The sequence below is a fragment of the Pongo pygmaeus genome, chromosome 1 (assembly GCF_028885625.2).
Source record: "Pongo pygmaeus isolate AG05252 chromosome 1, NHGRI_mPonPyg2-v2.0_pri, whole genome shotgun sequence".
Classification (NCBI taxonomy): domain Eukaryota; kingdom Metazoa; phylum Chordata; class Mammalia; order Primates; family Hominidae; genus Pongo; species Pongo pygmaeus.
Genome location: NC_072373.2, coordinates 143,366,487 through 143,386,070, shown reverse-complemented (window position 1 = coordinate 143,386,070; position 19,584 = coordinate 143,366,487). Strand labels below are relative to the sequence as shown.

The 19,584-nt window shown below is 38.1% G+C and overlaps 1 protein-coding gene across 4 annotated transcripts in view; it reads left to right on the top strand.

Moving 5' to 3' along the window:
* The first annotated feature begins 6,840 nt into the window (after nt 1-6,840).
* SH3GLB1 (SH3 domain containing GRB2 like, endophilin B1) overlaps nt 6,841-19,584 on the top strand; it is a 40,074-nt gene continuing 27,330 nt past the window's right edge. For 3 of the 4 annotated variants that reach the window (XM_054477715.2, XM_054477705.2, XM_054477695.2), the window contains exons 1-2: nt 6,841-7,470; nt 18,457-18,598. In XM_054477715.2, the coding sequence (XP_054333690.1) occupies nt 7,399-7,470; nt 18,457-18,598 (214 nt within the window). In that variant the 5' untranslated portion in view covers nt 6,841-7,398. The remainder of the gene's footprint in view (nt 7,471-18,456; nt 18,599-19,584) is intronic. The other variant, XM_063653214.1, reaches the window with a different exon arrangement.

Below are 19,584 nucleotides of genomic sequence, written 5' to 3'. Positions count from 1 at the left end.
ACTGTTCCATACACTTTTTTTATTAATATGGTATCTTGGAAATCTTTATACATCAGCACTTACAGACACACATGTCTGCTGCTGTTCCTTGAGGCCCCCCATTCATATATAGTGTTTTCAATACATCTATGAGTAGTGAATTCCAGAAGACCAATGAGAGTACAAAGTAAATGGTTTTTTAAAGCTGCCAACCACTTACGCAGAACAGATGACAGAAGGAAAAGGCAACCCATAGTTTCTCCTCCCTTCAGTCCTTCCTTACTCATCATCAGCAGGCCAAAGGTAGAGAGTATTGGTGGAATATGCACATATCAAGAAATAAAATTTTTAAAAATTGATTTAGTTCGTGCTGCATTTCCACTGTTTTTGTAAGAACAAAATACATATGCATGCGTGTACTATGAAATACAAGTTGTACAATTTCAATGATTCTACATACATCTTAAGTGCTGTTATATTTGTTTTTTATCTATAATTTTTTTATTTCAATAGGTTTTTGGGTAACAGGTGGGGTTTGGTTACATGAATAAGTTCTATAATGGTGATTTCTGAGATTTTGGTGAACCCGTTACCCGAGCAATGTACACTGTACCCAATGTGTAGTCTTTTATGCCCCACCCCCACACCAACCCTTTCGCCCGAGTCCCCAAAGTCCATTGAGACATTTTTTATGCCTTTATGTCCTCATAGATTAGCTCCCACTTATGAGTGAGAACATACGATGCTTGGTTTTCCATTCCTGAGTTACTTCACTCAGAATAATGGTCTCTAATTCCATCCAGGTTGCTATGAATGCCATTATTTCATTCCTTTTTATGGCTGAGTAGTATTCCAGAAAATATATACCACATTTTCTTTATCCACTTGTTGATTGATTGGCATTTGAGCTGGTTACATATTTTTGCAACTGTGAATTGTGCTGCTATAAACATGCGTGTGCAAGTATCTTTTTCGTATAATGACTTCTTTTCCTCTGGGTAGATACCCAATAGGGGGATTGCTGGATCAAATGGTAGACCTACTTTTAGTTGTTTAAGGAATCTCCACACTGTTTTCCATAGTGGTTGTACTAGTTTGCATTCCCACCAGCAGTGTAAAAGTGTTCCCTTTTCACCACATCCATGCCAACATCTATTTTTTTTTAAATTATGGCCATTCTTGCAGGAGTAAGGTGGTATTGCATTGCGGTTTTGATTTGCATTTCCCTGATAATTAGTGAGGTTGAGAAATGCTCTTATATTTGTTTTAAAACTGGCATTGTAGGGTCAGGCGCAGTGGCTCATGCCTGTAATCACAGCACTTTGGGAGGCCGAGGCAGGCAGATCACAGAGTTTGAGACCACTCTGGCCAACATGGCAAAAACCTGTCATCTCTAATAAAAATACAAAAATTAGCTGGGCCTGGTAGCGGGCACCTGTAATCCCAGCTACTCGGGAGGCTGAGGCAGGAGAATCACTTGAACTCAGGAGGCAGAGGTTGCAGTGAGCCGAGATTGTGCTACTGCACTCCAGCCTGGGCAACAGAGTGAGACTCCATCTCAAAAAATAAAATAAAATAAAATAAAACTGTCATTGTACAACATGAAGATGTATGGTAAAATTCATTCTAATAATTTCAATTATAATTGTTCTTTGCTTAGAATGACATTAAACAGCAAATAAAAAATAATATGACAAGTCAAAAGAGAGATCACAAAATAAAGGAAAAAGTTTTATTTTAATGCCTTTAAACAGCACTTTCCTTTTGCTCTTGAACAAAGGGCTCCATACTTTCATTTTGCATTGGTCCCTGCAAATTATGTAAGTGGCCCTGTTAATCAGTCTAAAAACTGAAAGGAAGTTTCAGTGAGCATGGGAGACTTTCAATTCTTGCCTTACAGCAGCATAGCAGACATTGATAGTTGCTTACCCTATAACTATTCTCTTTCTGCCTTGCTAACAGAAACTCCATTTTTGTTCAGGATGACAATAAGTGCTGTTTAAAAAATAAAGAAAGATTTAAAAATAAAATACTAATTTCTATTATGATTGTGTACTTTCAACTGAATTTATATGTATCTATATATAGATATATATACATATATAGATACATATATATGTATTTTGATATAGATTTTTTTAAAGATATAAAAAATTGAAATACTTTATTTTTCAACAGGGCACATTTCATTTATCAGTCTCTAATGCATTTATGGAGAACTAAATGACCCAGTTCTAGCTAATGAGATGTAAACAAGTCTACTACGTGGGGTTTATGAAAAAGCTGTTTTCTTGATTTAAGGAGTAAGAAGCAGACTCAGTTGGCATGTACTTTTGCCTTTACTTTTCATCCTTTTTCTGCCTTAAAAACATATTTAATGCCTAGAATTACAGGAGCCATCTTGAGACATTAGGATGAAAGCTACATGATAAGAATAGAAAAACAAAAACACAGAAGACTGCCTACCTTTGAACTTCTTAGAGGGTGAGAAAATAAATCAGTATTTGGGTAAGTCACTACAGCTAGGTTTCTGTTACTTGAGCTGAACATAAGCAGTCCTTAATCAATACAGACTAGATAACATGAAAACTCTTCTGCTACAAATACTTAGAAATGCTCGGTAAAATGCAGCAAAATAAATAAATAAATTAATAATAACGCATACTTGAGCTTACAAAAAAAAAGACAGGGAAATATTCAGGTGGCAAAAATAAAAAAAGAAACTGGACACCAGGATCTTGAACACAGAATATGACCCTGTCTGGAGTGGGGAAAGGATTGAATGAGGATGGTGCTTGAATGTTTAAATCCATGTGGTGATAAATGGATTTTAAAAATGTGATATATGTATACAATGGAAAACTATTCAGCCTCTAAAAAGAAGGAAATCCTGTCATTTGTGACAACATAGATGAATCTTAAAGACATTATGTTAAGGGAAATAAGCCAGGCCCAGAAAGATGAATATTGCATGATCTCACTTAAATATGGAATCTAAAAAAGTTGAACTCAGTAGAAGCAAAGAGTGGAATGGTGGTTAGCAAGGGCTGGGAGAGAGTGAGGGAGCTGGATGATGTTGGTCAAAGGATATACAATTTCAGTTACATAGGAGGAATAAGTTCAAGAGCTCTATTGTACAACATAGTGACTATAGTTAACAACATGTTGTATTCTTCAAAATCACTAAGAACAGACTTTAAGTGTTCTCACCATAAAAATAAGTATATGAAGTAATACATATGTTAAGTCACTCAATTTAGCCATTCCAAGATGTATACATATTACAAATCAGGTTGTAAACAATACAGTATATACAATTTTCATTTGTCAATTTTCATTAATTTTTTTTTTTTTAAAGATGGAGTTTCGCTCTTGTTGCCCAGGCTGGAATGCAATGGTGTGATCTCGGCTCACTGCAACCTCCGCCTCCTGGGTTTAAGTGATTCTCCTGCCTCAGCCTCTCGAGTACCCGGGATTACAGGCACCCACCACCACACCCGGCTAATTTTTATATTTTTAGTAGAGACAGGGTTTCACCATGTTGGCCAGGCTAGTCTTGAACTCCTGACCTCAAAGTTATCCACCCACCTCAGCCTCCCAAAGTGCTGGGATTATAGGTAGGAGCCACCACGCCTGGCCTTCATAATTTTTAAAAATACATGGTAACTTGTGATAAGACCTTGGGCCCTTGGTGCAAGCAGAAATCAGTTAACTGTGAGCACACTGTCCCCCAACTTCATGACCTCACACACACACATAAGTTAAAAACCCATGAAATTCTGTACCCTCAATGAAAGGGTAGACTAGATAAAACTCACTCCCTGGCATACTAAGAAGCTTTTCTGTCATGGCACAAGCTCTGAAAGAGAAAAAAACAAGGAAGATCTCTCTCCCTTGAGACTTTGAATCATAGTTTGTACTCTCACTGATCTGGGTTTAAATTTATAATATCTGAATGATCTTAGAACTTCCAAGCCAAGAAAGAAATTCATATAAAAATTGCTCACTAGCCAGTGATAACCTTAGGGGTCTCTGACAGAAGAAACATTTTTTTCTATATCACTAAAAATGAGCCATTAAAAAAAAAAAGCTAAAAGGAATCAATGTACAAAGCAAAAGGAATCAATCCACAAAAAATAAAAGTCACCAAATACACAAATATTTAAGTATTAGACCCCTAAATGCAAAAGGATTTATCTATATGATATCATTTACGCAGTTTAAAAATATAACATAGTAGTACCATTCATAGATACATATAAATTCAGTGAAAGTACAAAAACATACTAGATATTAATCATACCAATTTAAAAATAGTGGCTAACTCTGGGGAAGGAATAGTGTCAAGAAAAGCCTGAAGAATTGATCCAGACTGAAGGAGAATTGAGCAACAAGCCAACTGGATGCAGCACAGGATCTTTCTTGGCTGGGACGTTTTTGCTGTAAAGACATTGGAATAATTGGCAGTTTGAGTGGGGTTTCTAGGCAAAGGGTATACAGAAGTTTTTGTACTATTCTTGCAACAGTTTTCTTAGTTTGTAAATTGTTTCAAGTTAAAAAATTTGTTTTTAAAAAGAGGGTGAAAATGAGAAATAGGAAACAGTTTCAGAGAAGAAATTGCCAGGATAGACCAATTGGTGGTGGGAAATAAGAGGAAATAATCAAAGGGGACTCAGATTTCTGGCTTAGGTGATTTGGTGTGTATGATTCAATTTATCAATATAGGAAACCCAAGAAAAGAAGAATTTTCAGGAAAAGCAAACTACAACAGACTTGCCACTGGAAATATTGAATCTATGGATAAATAGTTGGAAATTTAGGTTGGGGGTGATGGTGTCACAAAAGAGCTTAGCACTGTAAACATCTTGATTTGATTACTTTCTTCACTTACTAAATCATTTGGGAATTCACTATGTTGCCAGTGTAAACCATAAAATATATAAAAATAAATGGGAAACGGACACTGCCCTTAAGGGACTCATATCTGGTAAGAGAAATAGAATCAATCTGTAGGCAAAGGGTAGAGACTGATGGAGCAAGTTCTAGAGGGTGACAAATTAGTTCTCAACCTTGGTCACACATTAAGAACACCTGGAGGAACTCCTAAAACATCCCAATGCCCAGTCCACACTCTGGGACTGGATCCAGGCATCAGTGGTTGCTTAAACTCTCCAGGTGATGCCAATGTGCAGCCAAGATTAAGGGAGCAGTGGCTCTATTCAGAACACCTGAGACACCTATTACTTTGAAACATTTGGCAATGATGCAGGAAAGAGTGTCGAGAGAACAGGAGGTGGAAATAACGAAATTTGGTTGAAGAGGCTTCTGCCAAACAGAGTGATGATTTATATTTTCTCTGTAAAGAAAGCGAATCAGCCGGGCGCAGTGGCTCACACCTGTAATCCCAGCACTTTGGGAGGCTAAGGCAGCTGGATCGCTTGATGCCAGGAGTTCGAGACCAGCCTGGCCCACATGGTGAAACTCTGTCTCTACTAAAGATATAAAAAAAATCAGCCGGGCGTGGTGATGCATGCTTGTAATCCCAGCTACTTGGGAGGCTGAGGCAGGAGAATCCTTGAACCCAGGAGGCAGAGGTTGCAGTGAGCTGAGAACATACCATTGCACCCCAGCCTAGGTGACAGAGCAAAACTCTGTCTCAAAAAAAAAAAGTATCAAAGGCTAAGAATAAGGATATATGAAAATAAGGTAAGTATTTTATGGAGAATGGGGAAACAGGATTACAGCTACAGAGGGTGCAAAAGAAAGAAGTAACATTGTTGTTTTCCCAAGACTGGGAAGATCGAAACACTTGAGGATGAGGATTCAGGGACACCACTGTGTCCACCATTAAAGAATTTCCCCTTTAATGGTGGGCACGGTGGTGTGATCCTTTTGTAGAGACGAGCATAGGTTATGGCAAATATACCTACTTTAAAAACAGCGCTCTGGGAAAAAAGTGCTTTTCCACATAAAGATCTAAAATAGACAATAAATGAGAAATAGGGTTTTTTATTATATATTCATTTTTCCATATTTCTGGAAAATGAAACAGACATGGAGTATTTCAAAGCTGGGAGATTCCATTATATTGGAGTTACCTTAGAAAGAGGGGGCTGTTTCTGCCACCACAACAAAGAATGAAACAACACAAATATTTACATGTTTTCTTCTTGTCCTCATAATGCTTTTACCGCACTCGTCTTTCAACCTTTAACATCTATTGCATCTGTGACTGTTGTTTCAGTAAAACACGGAAGCCTGAATGTGTAAGCTCGTTTCATTGCCTGCTGCACAACCACACAAAACAGAGAGAGCATTTTCTTATTCTTGAAATATGATAGCAACGTCTCCTTCCATGCTTGTACCTGTTTTAATTCCTTTCAAGCAGAGGCTGTATCGTGAAGGATGCTTAAGAAGTTACTTGGAACGACAGGATTTGGAATGGATGTCACATCATATTCTCATTTGTTATTAAAATTAGTCACGCTTAATTGTTAAGGGCTATCCTGTGTCGCTCGCCATCTTTGTGTCCTCCACCTGGCACTTTCCTTTCACACAGTAGGCACGTAGTGTTGAGGTCCCGGAAGGTTGTCAAGTAACCGGCCGGGAGCTTGAGGGCAGGACATTGTCTTTCAGCGTGATATCTCCGACACTTGATTCAGTGCCTGGCACACAGGAGGTATTCAATTATGCTGAATGAATGAGCAACCGGCTCGGTGGGGGACAGTAAATCCAACCCTATTCCGCAAACGTTCGCTGAGCGGCATCCAGGCCTCAGGGACCAAGTGTGTCGCGCGGTGCCATACTGTGACCGGGACCTGTCAGTTCTAATGTCCAGATATTGTAATTCTATGCTGTAACTCCTATATTTCCTCTTAAAACAAAAAGATAAATGTGGGTCGTGTTCGCTCTGGGCTCTCGTTGAGTGCAAGCATGCAGAGGCGCCGAGATCCCGCGGCTCGCCCTCCCCGCTTCCTCCGCAGGAGCCGGGCGGAGCTCCCGGCGCGCCCTGGGGCTGCGCCGCCGCAATCCTCAAGGGGTCGCTGTTCCCGTGATAACCTCGAGAAAGACTCCACCCCGCGGCCCGCGCTCGTGTTCCCCTTGGGACCCGGGTCCACACGGCGGGGTTGCCCGTCCATCTCCGGCTCGCCCGCGGGGCCCATCGTCGACGTTAGCGGCCGCTTTCCGGGCCGACTGACCCATCCTTGGCGCTGCCGCAGCGAGCGCTTGTTCTCCTCTCTCGCCCCGCCTTCATCCTCCCCCTTCACGGAAACGACAGCTGCGGCTGCGGGGCCGGGCGCCGCCTCCCTCCACCTACCACGTCTGCCCTCGCCGCTCTAGCCCTGCGCCCCAGCCCGGCCGCGGAGCCCCCGCCTCGCCGCCGCTAGGTCAGCCGGCTCCGCCCGGCTGCCGCCTAGGATGAACATCATGGACTTCAACGTGAAGAAGCTGGCGGCCGACGCAGGCACCTTCCTCAGTCGCGCCGTGCAGGTACCCTGGTGCTGGGGGGGAAAGGGGTGGCGGCGCCCGGGAAGGTTGAGGGAGGGGACCCCAGCCCGACGCGGCGCCCGCAGGCCTCGCCGACCACCCAGCGGGCCTGCTGCAGCCAGAGGCCTGGGAGATGGGCGCGGCCTGGTCCCCTCCCCGGGCCCGGCGGCGGTTTTCTGCCCCGCTCCTGCCCAACCGCCGCTCCCTGAGAAGCGAGGCGGGGTGGGGACGGGACCGGGAGCTTCCTCCCACCCCTGGAGAACACTTAAGGCTTCACTGTCCGCCTTTCTGATCCCACGACGCCAGTGCTCATGTGGCCTCCACCCCGGGGCTGGCGGAGGCTTGCGAGTCCTTTGGGGTAACCGGTAACCGAGACACAGGCCATTCTTGCACTAACCCCCCACCCTTTCCTTTCGTCTCTCACCCTCCCCTCGGAGTCCAAGAAGGGAGTTTCCTTTTCCTGTCCTTCAACCCAGAGAGCTGCCAACACAGTTCCCTCCGGCCCTCTTTCTCCCTGAAAGGACTGTCCTGGGCTTGGCAGCCGGCAGGGGAAATGGAGATCGCCAGTTGGTGTTGAGACTTTGCCAAGACCACAAGAAACCTAGGGTTGGGGGGTTCTCTTTTTCAAAATGGGAAGCACCAGCTGTAGATCAAGGAGAGATGCGGGGATATTGTTATGGCTATAGTCACAGTAGTATGTTTCAAATATACTTTAAGGGGAAAAGTTGACTACCTCTCGATATTCTGCAATCAAGGAAGTGTCAGTACTAAGGAACTTGGGCCGTTTCCCACAGTCATCACCCATGTTATGCCAACTCAGTAAATCTGTGAACAGATGTAAATTTCACAACATGAGTTATAAACAATCTGGTGTTTACGGTCACGGTAGCAACAACATTCTCTTTTGTAAAAAGAAAACAAAAATAATTTTCTAATATGCATACCAAATTGGTGCTGAAATGTAAATCTGTTCTACGGCTTTACTACTTTCCTTGCCTTTGCCCCAATTTTGTTGGCACAGTTGATCCTACATTGCACTATCCCTAGCAAAAGAGTAGTAGAGCTAGAGCAAGGTGATAGCTGCCTATATTAGGAAAACCTGTCAAGCACTTTGTAATGCATTTGACATATTATCTCCAGTCTTTTCCATAAGTTTGCCAGATAGATGTTATTAACCTTTTTATATATGTGAGGAAGCAGCCTTACTGAGGTTCAGAAACTTGCACAACTAGTAAATAACCAGGTGCTGTCTGACCTAGTACTCCAAGCTGCTTTTTCTTCCGGGATAAGCTTCCAGATTTAAGATAGCTAGAATAATAGAATGTTGTGGCCTAGAGAGACCTTAAAAATCATCTGGTTCAATCTGAGCATTTCCATATCAACAAGCAAGTAATACTTTAGAGATGGGAAATTCCTTCTAGCTTTTGATTTCTAAGTTCTAAAATCTGCACGGTGAGTAATAGGCTAGCTGCCTTAACCCTTTTCTTCCCTTCCTTCCCTAAAATATAATATATTGTAAAGACATTGAGCCTTTATAGTTAAAATGATGTTTTGATTTAAATTCACTAGCTTCTAATAGTTCAAAGACAAGGTGCAAGAAGAATGAGTGATTGAGGGTCTGAAATGAATTTTGATGTGTGAGACACTCGTACACTTTTAACATTGACTGCAGTAGAGGACTAGAGCCCTTGGTATTTTTGTTTGTCCTAGTGCTCGTTACCTATAATTCTAGATGCTTATGAGGATTTGACACTATATAATGCTACTCTTTTAAATACAGTTAAATATGTTTCAGACATATAACTCACACCCCTTAAAGACGACACATTTACTAGAATTTAGTCTGATTTAAATTGTGGATAGACTCAGTTTAAAAAATTAAATCTAGCAAAGCTCTCAAAATGTGTACTTCCCAAAGAATTTTAATTCCTTGTTTCAAATTCTTTAGGAAAAAGTTTTAAATTTTATGCTAATCTGTTGACCATCAAATAATTTTCTTTTCAGTTTTAAATATTTAAGTGTCTACTGCATGTCTGCTTGTGGCTACTATGGACACTGGTGATACAGCAGTGAATAAAATCAACAAAGTGTCTGCCCTCCTGAAGCTTACATTGTAGCGGAAGATAAGCTTGTAAATACATCAGGTGGTGATAAAAATCATGGCCAGAAGAATAGAATAACGCAGAGATGGTGGTTGTTAATATTTTTATTAGTATTTTCTAACATTAGTATCATGTTGTATAGGTAGGATGGTCAGGGCAAGTCTTTCTAATAGGGTGAAATGCAAGAGACCTCAAGGAAGTGACCTAGTTTTTTTGGGAATAAAAGTATTTCAGGCAGCAGGAAGAAGTACAAAGACTGAAGTTGCAGGGGCATTAAGGAGACCAATGAAGGAGCTGTGGCCATAATACAGGTAAAAGGCGATTGTAACTTAGATTACAGTGGTAGCAGTGAAGGTTCCAAATTATCCAGTATTGGCTGTCGGATTGGCTGTGAGGTATGAGAGAAAGATGAGTCAAGGATGACTCCAAGGTTTTGGCTTGAGCCATTTATTAAGGGAAAAATTTTAGGAGAAACAGGCTCCTTTAATGTGTCTGTAATTGTTAGAGATACATACTGAAATGTTTATGGATAAACTTATACCATATCTGAGATTTGGTTTCTGCAGGGTTTTTTTTTTTTTTTTGAGATGGAGTTTGGCTCTTGTTGCCCAGGCTGGAGTGCAATGGCGCGATCTCAGCTCATTGCAACCTTCGCCTCCCTGATTCAAGCCAATCTCCTGCCTCTGTCTTTCAAGTAACTGGAATTACAGGCATGCACCACCATGCCCAGCTAATTTTGCATTTTTACTAGAGATGGGGTTTCGCCATGTTGGTCAGGCTGGTCTTGAACTCCTGACCTCAGGTGATACACCTGCTTCAGCCTCCCGAAGTGCTGGGATTACAGGCGTGAGCCACCACACCAGTTGAGATTAGCTTTTGAATATTTCAGAAGAAACAAAACAGAAGTCGCTGAAACAACATTAACAGAATGTTGATAGTTGTGGAAGGTTGGTTATGGGTTCATGAGGTTTCATTATACTGTTATATTTTTGTATGTTTGACATTTTCCACAATACTTTTTTAAAGATAAAATTTGTAAGAAAAAAAAGGTTGCTTCTAAAATAGAATGTGTGAAATTTGGAATGCTGTGTGGTAGTTTTCAACAAAACACTGCTTTCTCATCTCAGTATTTATTTCATCACTGAGTTCCTACATTAAATTGCATTGACATTAGTATAATGCCAAAGTACCAAGTTTCATGCTAAGAATAGCTTGAGCTATGCCAATATCTCTTTATAAGCAGTAAGAACAGTAGAGAGAGAATTAAACGTTCACATTTATAAATAATAATTTTCATTCAAATCAAATTGTACTGTAAGGAATATGCCATTCTTTGGTTGGCCAACACCGTACATTGTTTTCCATTTTGCTTAAAAATTTCTAAGTTAAAAATTAAACATGTTTCTTGTTTTAAAAGAAGGTCAGATCAAACTGGTAAAGCACATAGATGAGTCCCGTCACCACTCCACTTCCCTCCTTTTAAAATTTGTTTATAAGCCTTGGTACTTTAAAAAGAATGTTAGACTAGAATGTATAAATGAGTAGGAATGTTTATTCTTAACTAGCCCATTTGGTTCCTTGTTTTTAAGTACCTCAAGATGGTAAAATACAAAACTATCAGGTAATTCACCCTTGCTTAATTGTTATTTTACTACAGTTTTAAATGCCATTTATTCTTAGAATCCATCTTTTTAGTCCAAACTTCTTAGTTGAGCGTTAAATACTCCCTTACAATCTGATCCTTTCTCTCACTTATATAAACACTGTATTCCAAATTATTTTTTAATTTCCAAAATATCTTCTACTTATTTTAGGCTTTTGTTCATATAGTTAGACTTCTCTTAAATGTCCTGTCTGCCTATTCTTTCCTTTCCTTAAGATACAACTTTATTCATCTCCAAAATGGAAAGAGTAACAAAAATTTAAAAATAAAAGTAAAATAAACTTTTTTTAAAGATATAGCTTCAAATCCATCTCAGCTGATAAGGCTTCTTAGACCACAAGAGCTCGCTGTGAAATCCTGAATCATTTTCAATTCCGAATGATTAGGTGGCACTTTTCTTCTAATGAACTGTTATGTTAGATCTCTTAGAACACTAAAGTTCTGTTACTCTGACTTTCACATCTTTAATAAGTTTGTATGTGCTAAGGCATCAACTCTGTTTCTTATTCCCCTCTCACAACATCTAACATGGTTCATCTTTTATATCATTTTAGCCAGGCAAATTACTATCCATATGTGAAGTTTAATCTTTGAAGGGCAACAATAAGCATGTTAAATAACGGTATCTTTATTAGTATTTTCTAACATTATGTTTGCGGACCTTGAAGTTAACTAATACCAGTATAAATTGAGTACCTCCTAGGTGCTTGGCATTGAGAGATACAAAGCTGAATGAGACCCTGTTCCTGCCCTCAAAGACTTCATAGTAATAGTCTCAAATTCGTCATAAATATTATTTGTAGTAAATAGCCATTTTGTGAATAACTTTATTTGGTAAATCAAGTGGATAAAGGAACAAGAGATGTGTTTTTAACTCAGAATTCTTATTGAAGCAAAACTTTGCTCACCATCATTAAAATAAGAGCATAGACTTTCTAAAAAGAATTTTTCAAATCAAATTACTTAGGGAGGGAGTTCATTTTAATTTTCTAACATTTCCTCTAAACTGATCATTAAAGTCATACTATGAAATTCATGAACACCAGCTATTTTCTAAGGAATATAGTTTTTAAAATATAGTTTTGAGCTTGGCCTTGATCTCCCATTTATTTCAGCAAGTGTCATGGTGTGTCTAAGCTAAGGATATAAAGATGAATATGATGTTGCCATTAAATAGCTCCTGTCAGACCCTCCCTGGAGTTCCATTTTGGCACACAACTCTCTCAAGCACTTCTGAAATCCTATTTCTTTTACAGAATTCACACCGTGACAACTTCACCATGTTTCTTAAATTCTAATAAATGAAATATGTCACATTCGAAATCCATACATTTTCTTGTTATATAAAAACTCTACATGTTTAGTGTTACTTAAAACTGTTTTCACATCCTTTGGTGCTATTTGCATTACTTTAGTAAAATAGATAAGAAGATAGTTTGTTAACCTGATGTTAAAATTTACACTTATGTACTACATGAGTAAGGTAATTAGAAAATCTATAAAACTCTTTTCAATTCATCATATTTCTTGAAAGAATTTTTTTTTTTTTTTTTTTTTTTTTTTTTGAGACAGAGTCTTGCCCTGTTGCCCAGGCTGGAGCGCAGTGGCATGCTCTTGGCTCACTCACTTATGTACTACATGAGTAAGGTAATTAGCAAATCTATAAAACTCTTCAATTCATCATATTTCTTGAAAGAATTTTTTTTTTTTTTTTTGAGACGGAGTCTTGCCCTGTTGCCCAGGCTGGAGTGCAGTGGCATGCTCTTGGCTCACTGCAACCTCCGTTTCCCAGGTTCAAGTGATCCTCCTGCCTCAGCCCCCCTAGTAGCTGGGATTACAGACACGCGCCACCATGCCCGGCTAAATTTTGTATTTTTAGTATAGACGGGGTTTCACCATGTTGGCCAGGCTGGTCCCGAACTCCTGATCTCAGGTGATCCACCCGCCTTGGCCTCCCAAAGTGCTGTGATTACAAGCATGAGCCACCGTGTGCCCGGCCTTTCTTGAAAGTATTTTTAAGGTAATGACAGAGCTACAAATTAATCCTAAACTCTTAACCACACCCAACTGATGTACTCCTAGTTGCTTTGCTACTGTATTTAAAATGATCAAACACCTAAGTCAATTACTTTAATATTCTTTGGAGAACAACTTACTGAAAGAACCTCAACACAGTTAATGTATTTGAAGCAAAACTCCAGCACAGTGAAGTAACGGTAATAACAGCTGAAATTCCTAAATGGGCCAAAGAGGAAAGTAAAGTAATGCAGCATGCACTAAACCAAGCAATACATATTTAAATAGTTATGAATGAGTTTAGAACAGTGGTTCTCAGTCTTGGCTGCACTTAAAATACTTGGGGAATCTTTATAAATGCCAATATATGAGCTACAACCCAGTCCAATTAAATTAGAATCTTAGGGGTTGGATCAGACCAGACATCAGTGTTTTCTAAAGCTCCCTCAAGTAATTCTGAAGAACAGCCAAAATTGGGAACCAATGGAGAAAGATGCACTTTACAGTTTACTAATACATTATTCAGAGTGTGTGTTACATATTTTCCAAGAAATTTAAATTACTTTTAGAGTATTACTCTTTAGTAATACTGGTGATTAGAGTTTGCATTAAATAGATGTCTTTGATCACACACCCATTTTATTTATAGTCTTTTTTTTTTTTTTTTCTAAAAGTAGAGTTTGGAATCCAGGCTCCTTATTTAATAATGTGGGTTATATGCCTATCCTGTAGTAAAAGAAGGATTACAGTGCCTGGTATAAGGTAGCCGACTCAAAGACAATTCTTTCTGCAAAGCAATATTTAGAGAAAATATATAAAAAGGGGATTAAACTTTCTATTCTTATGCCACTTTGCCGTATTACAAATGAAATATGAAAAAATTAGGTATCAAATTATATTTTAGAAAACATTGAGTTTAATGACTTATTAAGAAGATGCTTATTTACAGTTTGCCTTTTAGGTTGTTTACACAAAAGTTTTTAATTATTAAACTATACTGCCATCTATTCATTAAAAGATACGCTTATAATCAACTAGTTTCTCATTAATACCTATTATCAAGAGATTACAAAATCAGTAATGATTTTTGACTTGAAGATGTTGAAAACTAAAATTTTTATGGGTTAATTTAAAATTTTTTGGTAACTAGGAAAGGGATCTTTTTTTAAAAGAAAGAATTAATAGGTCTTTTGCCCTTCTGAAAAGGTGCCATTATTATAATTTTGTTTGAGTCAAGGCAGTATTCTCCTAGTAGACCATAAAATCCTTGAGGGCAAGAAGTACATCATATGCTGATCATCTTGCAGTAGAAGCCATAAATATTTTTGATTAGTAATTTAAATCTTAATTTAGTTGAGATAACTCCTAGTGTCTGTAGTAGATGCATTATTTACAATGCTTTAGAGAAAATGTATTAAATATTGTATTTGTTATCTTAATACAGTGTACTTCTGATTAATTATGGAAAAATCCTTTTGCTTCCACCAATGATAAAATTGTGGGAAATAATATGTCTTTTACAATTATATATTTAAGTAATAAGATTTAAATTTATAATTTCAATTTTAAAATATGATAGCATTAGCAATGTCCTTATTGTGTGTCTTCCTCCCTTTTATTCATTCATGATAGGATTTAGTTTACTAATTTTGGTGAATAATTATTGAATATCTTGTAGAAAGCAGAAGTGATCTGGAGGAGAAAGCTGTCCAGAGTGCTGTGAACAGACATAGGAGAAAGGAAGCACAGAATATGATTGGATAATAGTAATAGAAATAGAAAATACTAATTTTGGAAATCAGCAGGTATTTACTGGAAGGGTAGTATAGCATGATAAGACTCTGACTCAAACAGATGTGAGATTGAATCCCAACAATGACACCTTGGACAAAGTGTTTAATCACCCTGAGCCTCAATTTATTAATCTCTACAATTATTCTTACCTGTATTTTAAGATTCTTTCGAGTATTGGATGTAGAATGCACAGCTTAGTTAGTGGAATTTTTGAACATACACTAAGCCTTGACACAGAAGTATAAGAAAGATGTAAATGGTCTTGGTGAAAAAATAAAACATTAAAAAAAGAAATTAGAAAATAAAACAAAACTATATATAATGTGCTGAAACGTGAAACATAGAAACATTGTCATGTGACCCTTCCTGCAGTACTGCTATTTTCCAAACAGGTTTTGTGTAATTAGACTGTCTCACTCATGTGTAAGGGTTCCATGTATCTTCTGAACTAGAATAGTTAAAAAAAAAAAAAAACCTACTAATTGTCTGTGTTTGTAGAATCTTTATCAGTTAACATATTTTCTTTCTTCCTCAGACTCATACAAATAAATCACTTGGTGCAAATACCCATCTTTGCTCTGTTATACTTTCATACTCTTTTCAAAAAGAATATATATTTATTGAGATACCTGGGAGGCAGTATCATGAGAGTCACAAAGAAAATGTTAATTAAGCAAACAGGACTTTTTACCTGAAGATTGAAATGTTTTATTTTCCAAATAATTAACTTTCTAATTGCTGATTTTCCTGAAATACTGTCGGGAGAAAACTTGCCCTGAACCCCAGTTTGTATCAGATAAATTCAGTGACTATTTTATTTTATATTTATTTATTTTATTATTAACTTATTAATTAGAGATAGGGTCTTGCTCTGTCACCCAGAATGGAGTGCAGTGGAGTGCAGCTGGGACTACAGGTGTGCACCACTATGCCTGGCTAATTTTTTGGATTTTTTTTGTAGAGATGTGGTTTCGCCATGTTGCCTAGGCTGGTCTAGAACTCCTGAACTCAAGTGATCTGCCTGCCTCAGCCTCCCAAAGTGCTGGGATTACAGGCAGGAGCCCCTGCTCCTGGCCCTAAGTACTGATTTTGAATTATTGATCTGTTGATTTTTCTATTAATCTATTCTTGGTTATTAACTATAAGTTAAAGATTTCCACAGAGAAATTAATATTTAATATGTGTGAGGGTGATGCTAATGAGCTTAAAGAAATTGTGCAACTGGAAGATAAATCATCAGGACTATACACTCTTTCCTTAGATCTTAACATAGTTCATATCATTCAGTCACAGGTCGTTTGTTACCTACTCAGAGATGCTGTTTCTCTAACTACCCCCATCTCACACTCCTCAAACTCCTGCTCCCCTGTCTAGGCCCAAGTTGCCCATCCCTCCCCCACTGAAGCCTTCCCTGATTCTCCTGCTCTCCCTCTTCCTCTCCCTGAAGAATGAATTCTTTCTCTGTACTTGGATTTGTATGTCACTCAGAAACAAACCAACCATGTTGGTCCTCTTTACCATCTTCATATCTTTATATCCTTATTATCAGATTATTTATTTATCTATTGTCTGTCTTTGCCATTAAAGTGTAAGCTTCCTAAGAACAGAAACCTTATCTGTTTTGTTGGCTGCCGAAACCCATGTGTTTAGAAGAGTGCCTAGCACATATGTAGGTGCTTAGTAAGTATTTGTTGAAGGAATAAACAAAATGAACAAATGGATAAACTTGCTTATTAAAGGGAAATTTATGCATGCAGTTTCAATTTTTAACGGGCTAAGTGAAGATTTTTTTTTAGATCACTCTTTATAGGTGATGTTCACCTGAGTGAAAGGTATTCCCTTTCTTCCCTTCCTATGGGTCACTTTATCTGGGAGTTATTTTATCTAGCCATTGGTGGTAGACTTTGAACCTGTAAAAGTCTAGTAGGAGGTCTGTTGCTTAGAATCTTCAGGGATCTGTAAAGACTGTGGGGTTCTCTGTTAAGAATGAGGTTGCATAGTTTATCCAGCTTGCCTTGGGATCAGGGTTTGCTTTTGCTTAGTGCCCAATCCTCCAGCTACACTGCAAGTTTATGGGCTTAGGCAATAGCTTTGGAACTGCTATTTTTGGTTCTACCCACTGGGTCAGGGGCTGGCTATAGACCATTCTCAAAAAGACCCAAGGCTTTACAAAAGCTATTTAAGCTCTTATTTCTAGCCCCTAAACAGGAGCCTCAGTGGAGATTGTAACTAGAAGTCTAAGAATAGAATTCTAGAGGACCCTTCAGCTTAAGGTGCTGATAATAACCTGAAAGTATTAAACCAAGAAGAAGGGTGCTGAACGAAACAATAAAACTCAGAAAATAGAGTAGAAAATGAGATTTTTAAGAAATGAAAGGAGAAAAAGGCAAGGTGAACACTGTTTTGTCAGCCAGAAGTGAGTCATTACTGAGCACAGAATTAATGCTAGTGGTATACCTGTGTTAAGATGGGAGGAAGCCACATATTCTAGAGGAAAATGATGCATGATAAACAGCTTGAGTCATCACCTCTAATGTTTAATTAAAAGTATCCAGAAGGCTCTAGATCTACACAGAATCTTTTTACCTCTTTATTATTACATAGGCAATGCTACCTTTTCTCAAATACTAGTATATTCAATAATAAAAATTGATTCGTTGAGTACGTTTAACCACATTTTATGACCTTTTAAAGATGTCTTCATAGTATGAATAGGATATGTTCCAAAAGTTAGTCTATAAATAAATTGCTGGAACATATCCTCAACAGCTTAAATGACAGATTTTATGGTATGTTCTGGGAAACTATTTATCTAACTAGGTGTGATTAAAGTGCTAATAAGACATAAACCACAATAAACATTAACAGCTCTTTTAAAACTTAATAATTACAAGGCACCGAACAAAGTGATTTGCATACACAATCATACTTAATCCCCCAAACACTATAAAATATGTATTGTCTCTCTTTTATAACAGAGGGTACTAAAGAAAAAATATTCAATACGTTGCTGAGGTCACACAGCAAGCAACGAAGTTAAGATTTGAATTCAGATCCAACTGACTCAAAGCTCTTACTCCTTACCATTATCCTAGTCTACCTAGGATAGGTAGTTGAAATAGTTGCATACTTTATATATGAAGAAGTATACTTAGGTTTTCTGTAGAATTCACACCATACATTTTAGCAGAACTAAGGGTATGTGATGACTGTAAGGTAAGGTCATCCACAAAAGAAGTATGGATAAATTACCATAGAAGCAAAAAAAAAGTATTCATAAGCAATGGCTTACAAAGCTGGAGCATGGTTATTTGTATGTTTAGGATTGTGTAGCTTTGAATTTGCTTTTTACTTATTGATATGGTTCCCTAAAATTTATTTGCAGTATAATTTTTGTTTTACAATCAATAACAGTTCACAGAAGAAAAGCTTGGCCAGGCTGAGAAGACAGAATTGGATGCTCACTTAGAGAACCTCCTTAGCAAAGCTGAATGTACCAAAATATGGACAGAAAAAATAATGAAACAAACTGAAGTGTTATTGCAGCCAAATCCAAGTAAGAAACTCTACCTCTTGTGTACCTTAAGTACTATTAGTGGGTTTTTAAATGTTAAAAAAAAAAGTTTTAATGGCCATCTGAAAACATAGGATTTTTTTATTGTAGCTTCAGGGTCTGTGGGTTTTTTTGTGTGTGCTTTTGTGAAGAGGAAGTGATAAACAGCTACGTACCTAACCAATTTTAAAATATTTTTCAGTCTTTTATAGAATCCTTGTAAAAAATCTCAATTTTAGGCAGTGACTTTGAATTTTAAGATTTATGAGCAGCCGTGTATATAAATATGTTTTCCTTTTTCATCTAGGGAAGAATTGTCCCTAGATAATTAAGACAAAGTTATATAGATGCTTAAGTAGGTACCATTTTTTATGTTTAAGTTTTTGGTGTGTTTTTTTGTCTGTCTGTTTGTTTGTTTGTTTGTTTTTGAGACAGAGTGTCACCCTGTAGCCCATGCTGGAGTGCAATGGTGTGATCTTGGCTCACTGCAACCTCCACCTCCCAGGTTCAAGCAATTCTTCTGCCTCAGCCTCCCAAGTAGCTGGGATTACAGACATGTGTCACCACGCCCAGCTGATTTTTTTTCTTTTTTGTATCTTTAGTAGAGATGGGGTTTCACCATGTTGTCCAGCCTAGTCTCGAACTCCTGACCTCGTGATCCACCTGCCTCGGCCTCCCAAAGTGCTGGGATGACAGGCATAAGCCATTGTGCCCAGCCTGTGTTTAAGTTTTACATTTTCACATAAATTATTTCATTTGATCTTCAGACAACTACGAGATTTTCAGATAAGTCAACTCAATAACCTTGCAGTTAAGGTGCATAATTGTTTAGTGAATGAAACTCATGAGTTAGCATCTTGTCCAATGTAGCATAGCTAATTAGAAGTGGAAATTGGACTAGAACCAGGTGTATGAACATCCAGTCTTTTCACTGTGAGCTTTGCATATCAAAACTGAAGAACAAAGATACAATGTATGCTTTCCTTCTT